The sequence below is a fragment of the Pagrus major genome, chromosome 22 (genome assembly GCF_040436345.1).
Source record: "Pagrus major chromosome 22, Pma_NU_1.0".
Taxonomy (NCBI): domain Eukaryota; kingdom Metazoa; phylum Chordata; class Actinopteri; order Spariformes; family Sparidae; genus Pagrus; species Pagrus major.
The window spans coordinates 19228356-19245357 of NC_133236.1; the positions used below are offsets into that span (position 1 = coordinate 19228356).

General features: G+C 41.3%; 1 protein-coding gene across 1 annotated transcript in view; it reads left to right on the plus strand.

Annotated features, from left to right (window-relative positions):
- Positions 1 to 17002, plus strand: part of grm1a (glutamate receptor, metabotropic 1a) — a 35431-nt gene that overhangs the window by 12887 nt on the left and 5542 nt on the right. The window contains exons 3-6 of the mRNA XM_073493107.1: positions 10177 to 10412; positions 12253 to 12499; positions 13063 to 13231; positions 15948 to 16074. Coding sequence (XP_073349208.1) covers positions 10177 to 10412; positions 12253 to 12499; positions 13063 to 13231; positions 15948 to 16074 — 779 coding nt within the window. The remainder of the gene's footprint in view (positions 1 to 10176; positions 10413 to 12252; positions 12500 to 13062; positions 13232 to 15947; positions 16075 to 17002) is intronic.

The following is a 17002-nucleotide window of genomic DNA, read 5'->3' on the forward strand; positions in this document are numbered from 1 at the left end:
CATCTGAAGCAAATGTTAGAAAATATATTTATGAAAAGTGTTTGGATATAAAAGATCAGGGAAATCTAAGCCTGCAGACAATGATATCCATTTAGCAACTTGATGGTTATGATCACTTTAGAGATAAACACCGGTTCAGCTTGGAGAAAAAGAAGGGCTGATTTTCTTCATTGAAAATTAGCCTAAAGTAAGTGTCAGGTTTGTGTGTCTGCACCCTCCTTGCCAAGCTCTCTTCCCAGAAACATCTTTCTTTGTTTGAGCATAACAGCGACTGCTACATTAGTTATGAATGTAAGGACTCAGAGGCTGTGGAGGCCGGTGGAGGGGCAAAAAAAATAAGCAGAAGAGAAGCGACGTGGAGCGCCGAGCCTCTGTCTTTCCTCCTCTGTGACATGATTCTGTCCTCTCGACCCTCCTGCGCTAAAGCAATCTAACATGTAAGTTTAGCGAGAGTTTACTGGGCCACGTCACGCAGGATTCCAGTTCAGTTTAATTTTTGTTAGCGGGGCAGGATTTACTGTTCCGCTTGAATAAAAAAGGCTTGTGTGCTGCTTGTGCTACAGTCGCCATGGAGATTTTGTTTGGGCTCATGGCAGAGTTGGTGCGATCGTCTCACTGCAGATCTGTCATTCAGTCTGTCAGCAGGTCTCCAAACACAATGGTGCCTTCTCGGAAAATATGGCTGACATCTGAAAAATCCCAGTAACAGTAACAGAGATTGTAGTTAGAAGATAAAGACACGCTGTCTACGCTCATTCAGTAATGGAGCCCCGTTTGCGTTTACTCGTGTTATGGCTCGGGACAGTATATCCGAGTTGAGTCGCGATTCGTGATTGCATCTGTTTGTTTTTCTAGTGAGCATCGGTGAGCACAATGAGCTGCATCTGAATATTCATAACACGCCTCTGATGTTAATTGAAAGCAGCCACACATTGTCAAGGACATCTCTCTCTTTCCAATTGATGCCCTGTGTTCCCTCGTGCAAGGGGATGGGTGAATGACATTGGAGTGATCAAAAATAGCACACTGGCTTTGCATCTGGACATAGCTGTCATGTCCTGATTCGCAGGAGCCGAAGTGCTTTCTCGTGCAGACAGCTAAACATCAGACCAAAGTGTGCGGCTGGTACGTGTTTACACAAAGAGGACAGTGCGTGAAGGCGCATGAACCACAAGTACTGAAAACACCACAAGTAGGTCAGGAGCTGCAGCAACAGAATGGTGCTGAAACAATAACGATTAAAGGTGCGATACGTAAGAATTTTGGTTTAAACTGTAATAAAACATCATAAAACAAATTAATAGAATGTGAAGAAATAAAGGATTTGACATATTACATGTGTTGTGTCACAGAAATCAACAGAAATTAGCAGCTAGCCATCTAGCTCTGGCCTGCCCTCTTTCAAAATACCACTCTGAGCACAGTTCACACCGCTAGCTGCATGGCTAATTAAGCTAACTAACTAACGGCAGTTACAGTTAGCAGCAGTTGGCAGTTACTCTGGTGATATGCTGCCCCCTGGGTGTATGAATTTGAGAGGTGGTCAATTCTTACATATTGCACCTTTAAGAGAAAATTAACCAACAGTAATTTTGATCAATTGTTGTCAGTTGTTGCTTTTTTATGCTTTGTATCATTGTTAATCAACTATTTAAAGATGTCATCTTGTTTAAAGGTGCAATGTGTACGAATTCTTGTTGAAAATGTGAAAAAAAATAAGAAAGAGATAACACTTTCAATGTTATGACGGCTATATATTGTGTTGCAGAGATATCTATGGAAGTTAGCATACAAACCAGCTAGCCTGAACCTGTCCCGGTCCAAAGCCTCTGTGCTAGCTATGTACACACTATTCTGGTCTTTATCTAAATTATCTAAAACTGTCCTGACCAAAACATCATGTTCTTGTGATCAGGTCAATTTAACACTTTATAATAGATTATACATTATTATGCTTTGGCTGGGACAAATTTGGGTAAAGGAAAAGCAAAACTGTCTAAAAATACAATATGAGAATTAACTTAAATTACTAGGAATGTGTACCCTGGATATTATACCATTAACATACATACAAAGTTTTGGGGACAGTGGGGAAAGTCTGACTTTGCAGAAATTCTTTAGAATAGCTCATACACTATTAGGCTTGGGTCGATATTAGATATTTAAATTTTGCAGTATTTACCATCATATGCTATATTTTTCAAAATATCGAAAATAGAACGGCTGTTACGGCATTGGGCTTTTATTTTGAAAAGAAATCACACGCAGAGCTGACATGGCAGCAGAGGCAATGCACGTCCATATTTGTGAGGTTACTACAGGTTAATTGGCTCGATGCAGCTCCATGTACGAAGCACTTTAACTTAAAGACATAGAGGACTTAGTTTCTAAGAACACCAGCTCGCCAATTTGGCAATATATCAGTTTAAAGCTGGGGGAATTGGTGAGCCAAGGGATTTGAATGAGGCTTCGTGTCATCTTTGCAGTCTCACCTCAGCGTCCTTCACCCAGTGCCGTTCACTTGGCCGGACTCTCCAGGCGAATGAGCACTAATAATATTGTCTATCGCAATATTTGGGACAGTTTCGTGACAAAAGTTTGGCTATCGCCCAAGTCTATACACTATATACTGTCACCTTCATGGTCAAAGTGACATGTAGCAACATTTATCCACGGAAGAGCGACAGAATACTTCCTCCAGATCAAGCCACCTCTGCAACAAAATACTTTAGGGGGCATCCGCCTTGTTGAAAATTAACAAATCACCTTCACCGACTGATTCTTTGGAAAACATACTTGTCAGTATTAATTGGATATGAAAGGAACTTGTACCTTCTTCTCTATGAAACAGAAAAATGGGTCTTGAAGCTGTTATTATTACAAGAATCAAGAGCAATGAAAGAAACAAAATATTGGAGGCCTGGAGCAGCAGTGTGCCAACCAACCTTATGTAACGGTTTTACATTAAATTGACCGACTGATAATAAGATCTTGTCATCCATCATTCACTGCCACCGCTGGTATTGGATTCAGAGATTTGTCATGGGGTTTAGTAGTGAATTGACGTCCCCTGGTAGCAAAAGGCAAAAAAGGATTTTCTCCCAGCAGTGTTCCCTGTCAATGTGGAGGAGAGTGATCTCCCAACTCAAAATGGGGCATGATGAATAAGTAAAAGCAGCTTGGATGGGCTTTTAAAGGCACCCGGGGTCCTCTGTGTCACCACAAGAGAGTCTTGCCGGTTGCCGCCAGCTTGCTAACAAGCCGCCATCGCCACTTCTGTTCGAAACTCCGCAGAGTCGCAGATTTAAGAGAAATGGAGGAGAATGGGAGGTTAGGGACAGAGCGATGACGGCAGAGAGAGTTTTAGAGATAGAGCATTAGCGTCACAGCGTCTGTATGTATGAACATTTCTTTTACTGCCAAAGCAGTTTGGAATTAATTAAGAATGTTGTGGGATCACGGAGATAAATGTAGAACAGAAGAGTCCCTGTTGTGAAGTGAAAGAGAGCAGTGTTGGAATATAGCTAAATACAATAGTGTTATTTTCTGCACTTCTTTATTTTTATCCTTCTTTGTGCTCCTACTACGCTACATTTCCGAGGGTTTACTTCACTACATTTCGCTCGCTAACCTATTGGTGTAACTTGCTGTCAGTCAACATACCAAAATCAGCTTCAAGCTTGGTCGTAACTCCTCCTTACATGTTCTAATGGTAGTCCGAGCCATGTGTGCTAATCCAGTGTCCAATTCTCCTTCGTTAACTTTTTGCGTTCTTGAGTAAAACCTGAGTAAAAGCTACTCGAGTGAAGCTTTTTTTGTTGCATGTGTTGTTGTCGCCTGTTTCGTTTCCTGGTATCGAGGCCTTTGTAAGCCAATAACTGCTGCCACTGATCTAACAGATTTCACTGGTTAGTTGGACGACTGTTGTGTGGTTAACTGCCATATCTGACACCTTCAGAATTCTCGCAAAACCCATTTTGTAACACAAATCTTCCTCCAGAAACACAAAGTCTTTATTTAATTACTGTAAAATTTATTGATATCCAATATTTTTTTCATTTAAGTCCACATTTAAATCTAATATGTACATGTAAGTAGCACAAAAACAATAACAATAACAACACAGTTTTTGGACAGGGACGGGAAAGGTTAAAATGCTGCTTACACCCTGATACATCATTAAAAATAATATACGCATTATATATGGTGGCCCCTTGAGGGTCAAAACACAACATTTAAGAATTACAGAACACTGTTGTGCTCTCCAAAGCGTTGTTGTGTTGCCGTGTTTTCTAGAATGTTATTTTGTTTTGACCCGAAGAAGCACCGCCGTTATGAGCGCTTTTCTTTTGATACTGAAGCACATAGTCCTGCCGACAGTGTTTTCTTCCAATGAACTTCTCCCACTACTAAAATGAGATAGCTAAACCACGAGGAAAAGGAAAAGAAAGACAAGTGAATGCGTATGTGTGTGTGTGTGTGTGTGTGTGTGTGTGTGTCAAACAGCAAGATCAAAAGACCGAAAGCAAGATCTTTTACTTTTAAGAATAATGTAATTCTCTTAATTGGAGCGCTTGACATTCTGGTGGTCTGTGAATGACAGACAGATTAAAAGTTTTTCCATTAACTACCTGAACTTTTATTTTAACACTCGCATAGAGCAATTAGGAAACTCTCGACTCCCCTATCCTCCCCTTCCCTTTTTTTAAAAGTAACTCTTCCCATTCATCCTCCAGGGGAAACAGCGCATGTGATTAAATCTCTGCCCTGCCAATTAATTCATGGGTTCATAAATATACAAATGTGCTATCAAACTGGAACTAGATCATCCGGGAGAGTCGGGGGAGCTCTCGGTCTATTCGCTCTTGTGTACTACTCTATAAATTATCCAGCTGTTGACGCGCTGCGCTCCTCTAAACAATGCCACACATCATCAAGACCCAGTAAATCATCAAAATACAAACATCCCATTATTAAGCATATGGCATTTAAGGGATGGCATGCTGCTGACTTTAGTTGGGGGGAGATAAATACCGACTTAAATGATTCGTCAAATGTGTTTGGGAAGTTGAGGGTAAAACAGAAATGACATTTATTTTATACTCTCAAGATTTGCCTCAGTTGTGGGTTTTGCTTATGCAATAAATGTGTTGTTAAATTGTGGCCCTGTTTGTGGACGTGCATACGATGCGTTCACAGGTCGGACTCATGGTATGTTGACTGCAGGGGCCATGTTATTGAACAGTAAATAAATGACGTGTTTCTTTTGTCTGTTCAAATGCTTTAAACAATCTGAGTTTACTTTTCTGGACAATTGACCTCTTCAAGCGTGACAACTATCTCTCCTGTCTTTTGTCAGAGGTGGCAGATTAGAATAAGCTCATACGAAAGGCTTTTGTTAATTTTGTAAAGCACTGGTAAATAAAACTTCTGATATCTACTTTGTGTTGAAGACGTGAGGATTGTTGGATCGTTGGACACATGGTGTTTTCATTTTGACACTGTTCCTTATTTTGATATTGTTGCAGATTAATAAAAAGTAAATAATCAAAACAAATGTTAATAATTATTTTTAAATTATGTTCTGTTTTATATCTCAGACCTCCTTCCTTCACTGTATTATAAAGCTCTAAACACACTTGAACAGTGTTGACTCCTTAATCTGCCTGAGCAGGTGTTCCTCGGCTACATCTAACTCAGGTTATGCAATAATGTGCCTTTCAAATATGCAGCGCCGAGCCCCGGAACTATTGAGGTGACGTTAAATCAGATTTTGTCCCGTTAGGCGTCACTCTGATGGCCCGGGAGTTTTGATGAGCTGTTTGGAGTTGTGCCAGACGGGCACGGTGATCCTGAGAGAGGAGAGCGAGAAGAGAGAATGTCGTTTTACTTCATCACAAACTCCACTGTGAGAAAACAGCCAAGCATGTCTTCAGTGCCTTGTGCATTATTCATGCAGAGTGTTGAACAGCCCTTCTCCACTCTGTCTCTCCCTCTTTATCTAAAAACCAATCTGTTTTCTGCTGTTCTGTTGGAACAAATATGTTGAACGCTCAAATTGTTTTGAATAGACCATATTAAATGCTGTCACCCTGTCAGGTAAGGTACGTTAATGATGAGCACCTGAAAGACGCATGTGGACAAATCTATAGAGTGGTGTAAGTGTGTGTGTGTGTGTGTGTGTGTGTGTGTGTGTGTGTGTGTGTGTGTGTGTGTCTGTACCACATGCACTGTAAGAGAGAGAGGGAGGGACAGAGACAGTATTCACTTGGACTAAATGAAGGAAATGTGACTAGGACTAATGAACTTCACGTGTTTCTGGCTCTAACTCAGTTAGGACGATGACTCAGTTGAGTAGTTTGTTATTGAATATGCAGTAAAAACACAGCAAACAGGCGGATATCCTTAACCAAAGAATAAGACACAGGTTATGTTGCTGTCTAGGCCATACTGCTGTAATTTTCCCTGTTTCTATTAACCAACAGTGTTCCTATCTTTTCATGTATTATTTAATGTATCTTGGCCTCCCTTACACCTTCTTTCAACACCATTAACACTGGATATACCTTTGTAAACCTTACACACTTACTGCATCACAGTACTTTATTATTAGCCTTAAAAATCTGCACATTTCTATTACGTCTCTTGTGTTTCCTATGCATTTGTGCAAAGATGCAAGGAAGTATTTTCTTCGCTGCTTCCCACCGGCCCAAACAGAGCCAGCTGGCTCTGATTGTGGGAATACGCAGGAGGAGGTCAAAGTGACCAAAGATAGGACTAATGTACAGCCAAATGTAAAGCCAAAGCGCTATCAAAGAACTGATTTGCTTACCACTTTTTAATAGCATGTAGTAGGAATGCAGTGCTGTGTTAGAGGGGAGTGTCAGTTGTGGGGGCTTCATTTCAGAACATGGGCATCCTCAACCCACTGACATTAGCCAGCAGTATGCATATTAATACATTGCCTGAATTATTTTTGCAATACGTTACATTTTTAGTTTGTAAAAACATTTAAAAAGTAACTAACATTATCTACAGAATGTGAAGAAAAAACAGCTCTGTTGTTACGTCAAAGACACCCACAGTATAGTGTTGAAGAGATATCTGCTGAAGTTAGCATGCTAACCAGCTAGCCCTGGGCCTCAAAACATCTTTCTCCCAGCAATCCAAAGCTCCTGCGCTAATGGTGTAAACACAAACACTCCCAACGTAGTTAGCTAGCTGCAGGACTAACTGCTAACAGTAGCTACGGTCATGGATGAATAAACAATGCAGTTAGCAGCAGTTAGCAGTTAGCTCGGTTGATATGCTGCCATCAACAGGTGGCCAACTGCTACATATTGCACCAATAGGTTTCATGCTGAGTATTACAGTAACGGTAGGAAGGTATGGAGGCCTTTTGTATTGTCATAGGATTTGTTAAAAGTAAGAAAAATATAAATCAACTCCAGCCTTATCCATTAAATTGCACCTCCCAGTGCGTATATTGTCTTTGGTACTTGTCACAGAGTTGATTCTAGTATTTTTTGAGGCAGAGTGGTCAGTTTGCTTACCTTTAGACACGCAAGGGAGACAACAGTTTCAAAACGACAGATGTCAGGTAAGCTGGGGGGACTTTAACCACTTCTGGACTGGATTTTCCATATTGGCTGTCTCCTGCTGCCAAATTCATGTGGGTATCCATATGTCTCTTAGTCTTAGAATCACATTGGTTCCTATAGTTCTCACCTTACATTCTCACAATGTGGTTGAGTGACTCCTTTTTCTTGACTGACGGTAATTGAGGACATAAAGGTCAGAAAATTTGACCTGCACACGCACGCACAGGAACACGCACATGTCCTTATCCATCACCCAGAACATCCCATGTGTGCACGGTAATTGGTTCCATGGTGAGTCAAACCTAATTGGTGTGTAGCCGTCAATAGGACAGGTATTTCGAGGCAGTAGCCCGGAGCCCAGATTAAAGATTTAGAGACACAAAGTAAAACACAGCAGTGCGGTTGAGATTTAGAGAAAGAGCAGAGCTCAGAGCGGTGCTGTTTATCGCTTAATTTGTTTTTCACTATCCTCTTCACCGGCGCCTTCCATTTCTCTCAGAGCCCACTGGCCAGCTGCGTGTTCAAATTAGCTTGGTAGGGTAGAAATTGTCGCACAGAGGGTTACACAAGCAAACAAAAAAGCGGGCTGAAGGGATTGTGTAAAGCCTACAATTACAGTTGAGACACTATTGTTGAGATTTCCATCCTCTTAAATTGAGGATTGCTGCAGTGGACTTGAGATAAGCCCCCAAACAGCGCTGCCACGCTAATTTAAGATTGTACAAGAGCAGAGGCTGTGGTCTACCTATACTTGCCGTGGAGGAACATTAATTAAATGAAAACAACACCTAGAGTTTGTGCTCTCGGCATCGGTGTTAATGGTTGTTTGAGAGGCACGTTCCTATTAGTCTCGCTCTGAACGGAGACATACACAACATGAGATTCAGCCTACAGCTGCTCCTCTTCAGCGTTGCCTTTCTGTGTTACTGCTGTCTATGCGCTTGCTGCTCTTGACGTCCAAATGGTGTTTACTTGGTTCTGTTTGTATGCCGTACTTCCTCTCCTTAAGAAAATGTCACGTGAAATTTGCCTTTTCAATCGTCAAAAATCACAATTTCACGCATGAATCGGGTATTTTCATGTGCGATTGTTTTGGGTTTTTCACATGTCACATGTGATCTTGGTTTTTTCACATACAAATAAAAATAATTTGTGATTGGCTTTTTCTTACATGTGCAGTAGACGTGGAAATAAAATTAGGCACTCACTTGAAATTAGCAATTGGCTATTTTCACATGTGAACTACATTTTTAATATGAAACTAAAATAATATCCACATGTAAAGTTTACATTTTCACATGTGATTGGCTTTTTTTTGTGCGTACAACAGATTTTACACATCTGAAAACAAAACATGGCTTCTTCTCTCCACTCCTTAATCAGCTGACTCTGGGTGTTTGCCCATTCAATTAAACCAACCACATTCTGCCACGATCAAATCAACCAATTATGTCGTTGCTGTCAAACTTTAAATCTGTTCTCCTTTCTGCTGTTCTCAGCTGTCGTTGCAGTGCGAAATTGTTGCGACCCTCCTCCACCCCATTCACCTCCAGCTCATCATATCCAGTGCCCAGGTCGAGCTCAGCAGAGTCCGCCTCATCTCATCCAGATCTTCAGCCATCATCTTCATCCCACCACCACCACCATCTCCTGCTCACGACTTCACCTTCCCTCTTAGAATATACTGGATGTCACGATAGGACCCTAGACTAATTTTCATTTGATGTGCACATGGCAGCAAATATTTTTTCATTCAATACTAAGTCTCTGCTGATTGAAATAATGTCACATTCAATTCACAATGAATGGATATTTCCATGGCAAACATTCATATGTGAAACAACACATGGCACGTGAATTTGTGTGAAACTCTACACGTGCAAACAAAAATTTTAGCATGTGAAAAGAAAATAATGTCTACGAAAAGTTTTGTTGATAGGTGGAAAAAGCCTTTGCACCTATCAACAAACGTATCAATCATATGTGATTGGCTATTTTTCACATGTGGATTAGAATTTTCACATGTGGATCCATTTTCCGAGTCCAAGCGGTCTCTGGTTCTAGAGTTATCACATGAGCATTTATGAGGCTTTTGTGATCTTTTAACAAGAAATTGCTGAGCTGAAATTGGTGCCTTTGGTCACCTCCGAGGCAAGATTCACTGCTAAAAGCGTTGGAGATTCGGTCAGTGACAATGGTGATTGAGTATAGTCAGTTCAGTTTGAACATTTGGTACATTTACTGAACACTTCTGCTTCCCTGTTCCCTCATGAAAAGACAGAAAATCCTACTCTATATACTGTACATTATGTAAAATGAAATTACTGTTGCGTCGGTGATACCACTCTTGAGAATAGGTTTATGGCATTTCAATCTGAGTCAGCCGTTAAGTGTAAATTACAGAATACAACAATCCAATATAAAAGACTATCAGTATCATTAACGTCTAGCAGTGCCTCTCACTTTAAATTATGACAATATTTAATTCTTGCACATAACATTTCACAATCTTTTACTGTTCCCCCTGCAATCATTAGATTATATCCTCTTCTTCTCCTCTCTCTTTCTCCTCCAGTGATGGATGGGCAGACCGTTACGAAGTCGTGGAGGGTTATGAGCAGGAAGCAGAGGGAGGAATCACCATGAAGCTGCAGTCGGAGGTGGTCAAGACCTTCGATGACTACTACCTGAAGCTGCGTCTGGACAAAAACACAAGGAACCCGTGGTTCTCTGAGTTCTGGCAGTACCGCTTCCAGTGCCGCCTGCCGGGCCACCCACAGGAGAACAAGAACTACAAGAAAGTCTGCACCGGTGGGTGACTACAGAGAGTTTTATATTCTTATTGTTTAAAAATAGGAGAAATCGATAGATATTGTTCTCAAGCATCGTCAGTAAGAGTACAGGGTTAAATCTGAGCGCAAAACTCATGAATAATACAAACTCTATTGTTTTTCTCTGTTTTCCTCCCTGAATATTCTCTCCCTTTGCTCTCAAAAGGTGATCATGGTAAATTGTATTTTGTGCTTGCATTTAAGTCACAATTCAAATTGACTCACAATCCAATTAAAAATGAAAATGTCCTCAAATGAACACAACAATCACAATGACATTAAAGCAATTTGCTCAGCATGCTTTTAATCAAATGATAAATAAAAATCAATTAGTGCTTTGTGATGACCGGCCTCAGAGTAGTACAGTCATAGTTGCTTTTGTACTTTTCTCTTCATCACACTTTTATAAACCTCTTTTATTCCAAAGACCTTCAAGGTGGTAAGTGCATTTTTCTAGCCACTGCTATGGTGATGACTTTTATCAGAACTGCATCTGCACTCTTTGAGCATTTGACTCATCCAAGACAGGAAGAGTTTGACTGATGTTTTCTTAAACACAACGCCCGCTGTAACGTCTTAAAACTGCAATTCGGGCCAGTGGTGAGCAGTGTATCAGGCTCTCGGCCAGCGTGAGGATTGCATCAGTCAAACTCTGATGTGGAGCACTGGGCTTGTTTATATTGTATGAGGAATAAAAATAAAATGACCTTACACTTTGAACAACTGCACAAAGGAATGGCACAAACTGTTCACTCAAACTGCTGAAGCACCTGATAAAGATGTTGCTTTATTGATATCGCACCTTTTTCTTTTCTACTGTATGTGCATGTTGACATCAAAGACATGAATATGAATATTTTAAATGCACTGTCTAATGAGGCAAAGAGAAATGAGAATTCACTCGTAAAGACTGGTAGGAATATCTTCACATAAATTAAACATTTTCTACTTTTATTTGAAATCTCCCATCCTCCAAAACATTAAAGGAGAACTATTAAGGATTTGTTTTTTTCCTTTCCTCCAGTGTTTTATATCGGTTCTTGTGCATGTAAAAGAACTTGAAAGTTAAAACGTCCACACCAACAGAAGCTCCTCTCTCCCACAGACAACACTGCTCCTGAAACGCCTCGTCAGTAGTCCCGCCTTTAATTATGTGACTCTGTGACATCACACTATGTCACCATGTCACACTTTAGCATAATTTATGCCTAGCGGCTAGTTTGGCACGTAAGAATTGATTTAGCGCAGCTGCTCCGTTGTTGTTTGTGTTGCTGGGTCAGGCGTGTGTGAGCTGACCAATCAGAGCAGACTGGGTATTCAGGAGGAGGGGCCTTAAAGAGACAGGAGCTAAAACAGAGTGCTGCAGCACTGGACTGTATGAGAAAACAGATGTGTTTTTTGAGCATTAGAGCATGTAAACCTATAGGAATTCAAAATAAAATTATGAACCTGAAAATGAGCATAATATGTCTCCTTTAAGGTTTGACTGAGGGACAGTGCTTTTAGATAGCTCACTGTGAAATACAACATGGTGTCTGCAGCCGTGGGATTTTCCCTGAAAATGGTTGTTACTCACATCTGTTTTCTATTTAGCTTTTGGACATCATGTTGTGATTCCCTTGTATGCTAATATATCTTTGCTGCAAAATAGGGTTCTGTTTGCAATAAACTCCCCACGTCTGGTTCAAATTACATTGTGCATTGTGGAAAATTCCTACGGTGTGACTGGACGTTGTCAGCACACAAAACACCAGACAAACAAGAAAGTTTCCTACACGTTTTCATCCTTTTGATGCCCTGTTTTTTCCCCCCTCCAACAGGAAATGAGAGTCTGCATGAAAACTATGTTCAGGATAGTAAAATGGGCTTTGTCATCAATGCCATCTATGCCATGGCTCATGGCCTCCATGATATGCACAAGGAGGTGTGCCCAGGGCAGACGGGGCTCTGTGAGGCCATGGACCCTATCGATGGCAGCAAGCTGCTGGACTACCTGCTGAAAACATCCTTCAGAGGAGTCTCAGGAGAGGAGATTTATTTTGATCAAAACGGAGACACCCCGGGAAGGTAAGAAGACGAGGAGGGTGGTGAGAAGGAAATGGAGATGTGGTAATGATCTTTGAATTTCTCCCGTCTAACACTGTCCCACTCATTAGTACACATGCGCATGCACATATGTGTGCACCAATCTTGAGCACAAAAGGGTGTAATTAGTTTGGACTGGAACAGATTCAGAGGACTGTCTGCTGTTGACAGCATTTGACAGTCAGAAAACACAGCCGTGTCATTCCTCCGTCAACTAGAGGTCAGGTGGAGCACATCCTGGTTCAGTGTAGAAATGAGGCCACAGTGTGCACTGCCATGAGCTCTTGATGTCACACTAACAGGGTTGTAAGCTGTTTAAGTGACTCTGGATAAGAAAAAAGGTCTGCTAAGCTGTTGAGTCGTTATCATTAAATTACCTGTCACTCTCCCCCCTCCATCTATGTCTCCCCCTTCCTCTCCCTTTCTCTGTCTGTGATCTTTACCTCTCCTCCGTTCTCCTCTCTAGTGAAATTTGATTCCTTTTTCTCACTAAACAAGCTCGTCCACGCTCATTATGGTCCTGGGTCCTCCCTCTGTCCATCCAGGTATGACATCATGAATCTACAGGGTGTGGGTGATGGTCGCTATGACTACCTAAACGTGGGCTCCTGGTCAGAGGGCATCCTAAGCATCGATGACTACAAGCTGTGGCTGAACAGCAGCGACATGGTCCGCTCGGTCTGCAGTGAGCCCTGCTCCAAAGGACAGATCAAGGTAGGCATTCAAATCCTCCTCGGAGCAAATTTTTCATCGTTAAGTGAACTCCAACAGGGTTCATTTAGTCTGAAAAACCTGAAGTCTTAAAAATCAATGGTCATTAACGGTGGAGACTTTGCTGTGCGACTCTGGGGGAACGGTCCGAAACGATCTTTAAGTGTTAATTCAACACTGTGCCGGTGTTTATATGAGTAAACACCAGCAGATCTAATTTAACACTGATTCTGCTCTAAGTAGCTCATTTTGTACTGCAACAAGCAGGCAGACACATGCAATGAGTTTCACAAGGTACCTCTTTATCAGTGCTAAGGTTGTAACACAAGTGGGATACTTTTGCTCTTAGTGTAAAAAAGGTCTCATAACAAGACTAAGGAGGTTTTTGCAACTGCCCACTACACACTCCCAGTTAACGCAGTACATAATGTAGAGTATATTACTTTTCATAGTTTTATGATTTATTTTGCAGTACACCAGGCCACGCTTAGCCAGGCTTTCCAGTTTTGGAAAATGGGAGTAAACTATAGCACAGCTAATGACAAACTACCGCTACTGCATCCTCTGATGCTCTAAAGAAAGAGATATAGCCTAAATGTGGGTTTTCGTTATTTTACCCAAGATGAATATTGACCTGAGAGACAGATAACACCTATCTGACAGTTGGAAGTAACTGTTGCTTTACTTTACTATAATGTGAGTTGGAGCGTGATCTCCTGGTATTTCTGTTGTTTTGGAAGCATTATCCTGGTGATTCTTTCTTCAATCAAGCTGTGTACCTTTTCAAAAAGACTTTCTGAGTGGTAGTATTTTTATTCATGTTAATGCTCATGCTGGTTTTGTCATATAGTTAATCTTTCCCCCTTGGCGACTAATAGCTTGTATAGGTGGCAGTATCGAATACAGCCTAAGGAGTCTACCATACTAGCAACTCTCTGAGACTGTACTTAATCACAATGGGGCTTTGAGCTAAATGCTAAAATTAGCATGCTAACATGCTCACAAGGACAATACTAAAAAGCTGATGTTTAGGTAATGTTTCACCTCTCATCCGAAAGGCTTCTTTGGTTGTAAACCCCCTGGCCGTCATCCCCATCAACAACCCACATGATGTCAGAGGTGTCACATGAGATCTCAATGGCTCTCCAGGGGTTTACCCCACAGAGGTTAAATTTTCCAGGGACTCCACACCAGTCCATTAAAACTGAAGAGACCTTTGTTTAGCTCTTAAATTTACAATGATCTGGAGGACAGAGAACCTCCATTCATTCATTCATTCATTCATTCATTCATTCACAGACATACCTCAGTTGTATCGATCTTCTCATCTAACTTTTGGCAAGAAAATGGATAAGCATATTTCCCAAAGTTATATTAAAATAATCCTGTTTGGGATGTGTACAAAATTGTAGAAAATCCTGATGACTATGGCATCACGAAAGTTTAGGAGACACTATGTATTTATGTATTATTACTAACATTTTATGGCAATCCACACAAAAGTACAGATAATTGGGTTTGGACTGAAGTGTTAGACCAACTGAACCAACAGCAGAAGCATCTGCTGCTGTATCACCAGACTACAGTGCAGCTTCTTCAATTGTGAGGCTCCTGATCTCCTCCTCAACATTTCACCATGAAGAGTTGACTTTTGTGACTGGATTATTATCTATTAATTAGTCTGTACAGTTTTTTTCTGTGTGTGTGTGTTTGCATGTAGCTTAGGGAACAACAGTACGAACAGAAATTACATTATACAAGCTTGTATTGCATACTGACAATTAAATTCACCTTGAATCCGTAGATCCACACTGTTAGCTAGGCTTAAAATAAGCACAGAGTGTGCAGTCAGTTGCAACAGGGATGGTATTTCCCCTGTGTTCTCAAATAAATTTTCTATACTGGTAACTATGTCACCGCTCGGACATGATGCACCACCGTTGCCATGAATCATGACCCATCCCATTTGTTCTCCTTGGTAATCATCCAGCACATCCTCAGCTGGCAAGTAAACTTTCGGGAGGTTGCTCTGTCCTACATTTTTGGGATCCTGCTTCATCAATTAAATATTACTTGAAAGGACAAAACAATTAACATGCACATCTTCTTTATAATTAAACATGATTGAAAAAGGTTCTGAATGAAAAACACTAAATCTTTCCGCTTTTCAAAAGGACTTCTTAGATTTAAAGTTGAATCGGTCTTAATTATATCACACAGACGGCCTGTGGAGATGGCTCAGAAGAAGAAGGCCATTTCGGGACAGTAAATAATAAAAACTGGTGTTGAGCCCAGTTTGAAGCGATGCCCTGATTTGCTTCATCTGGAACCTACTGTTTTTCGGTCTAGCTATATGCTAAGACGCCCTGAGGGAGGGTGCATCCTCTCTCCTGGCTGCTCACGCTTCCCCCTCGATCTGCTTTGTTTCCTGCCCCACTTATCACCCTGCTTTACATATCACAGTGCTGGTAAGAGCTACCCTGGGAGCAGAATGTAAAAGCAGCTGGCCTTGTTTAATAAACACTATGTCTGGGGCTCAAGAAAAAAATCCAAAAAACTGCACCAACATATCTTCGTCTTTGATATCCCCTTGATGCTGATTACTTATTTAGGCTGCTTTGGGTGTGATGTGCTTCTTGTTGTGGTTTGATTAGTGTTTTGACCGGGTCACTAAGATGTCTGTGACACCTGATTGTTCATGTCATCTCTCTGCGTGCAGGTGATTCGGAAAGGCGAGGTGAGCTGCTGTTGGATCTGCACCACATGCAAGGACAATGAGATCGTCCAGGATGAGTTCACCTGCAAGGCGTGTGATCTGGGATGGTGGCCTGATGATGAACTGGCAGGTAGGAGAGACAAAACCCGACCGTCTTAACTGATCTACCTTTGTTCTGATAAACAATGTTCATCCATATTCCCCTATTTCCTAACCCTTAACTCAAAGGCAGGGAATCGAGTCACATGACTTGACTCGAATCAGACTGTCACAAATTTGAGGACTTGCTCGACTAAGGTTGATAAAAGACTTGACTTGACTTTGACTTGGTATTCATGACTCAAGACAGGTGACTCCAAAGGACTTTTTTGGTTTCTAGATATTGAGAAGTTCCTTTTTGTTTTTGAAACATGACTGGGTGATCTCTAGTGCAATGCGCACAAACCTGACAACCAACTGGGACGCGGCAGACCAACAGGAGCTAACGCACGAGGCAACTATCATCGAGGCTAGTCCAAAAATAATCAATTTGGATTCAAGGATTGTGTTGTTGATGACAGAGGTATGGAAGGTCTGCAGCTTAATAAATTAACTGGTTTTAACTGATTTCGGTTGACTTTATTTGTGACTTGCTTGGCCTCTCAATACAGGCACTTGGGACTTTTGAGACCTTCTTCAGTCCTAACCTTCACATCATTAAAACGTGAAGGTTAAGACTCGACTTGTTACTTACTCCCACCTCTGCCTTTACCAACCCCCTCATTATTTCACACATTTCACACGTTTGCTCCAAGCTAAGCTTCCTTGCTTGCTTCTTCTTCAGGACATGTGTATCTTTTAACACCACTCTCACTGAATAAGCACAAACCCTTTACTCTTGAACCATTTTGTGCTGTCAAAAATCAACTTCCCCCAAAATGCCTGTTCCTACTTCACACCCTGACACCTCCTTTCGCAGATGCTCTTTATTACCAGGTCCTATGACAATGCCCCACCCCCCTCCCCCCTAAAAATGACACTCCTCACCTCCCTCCTCCATCGCTCTTTGCCTTGTTATG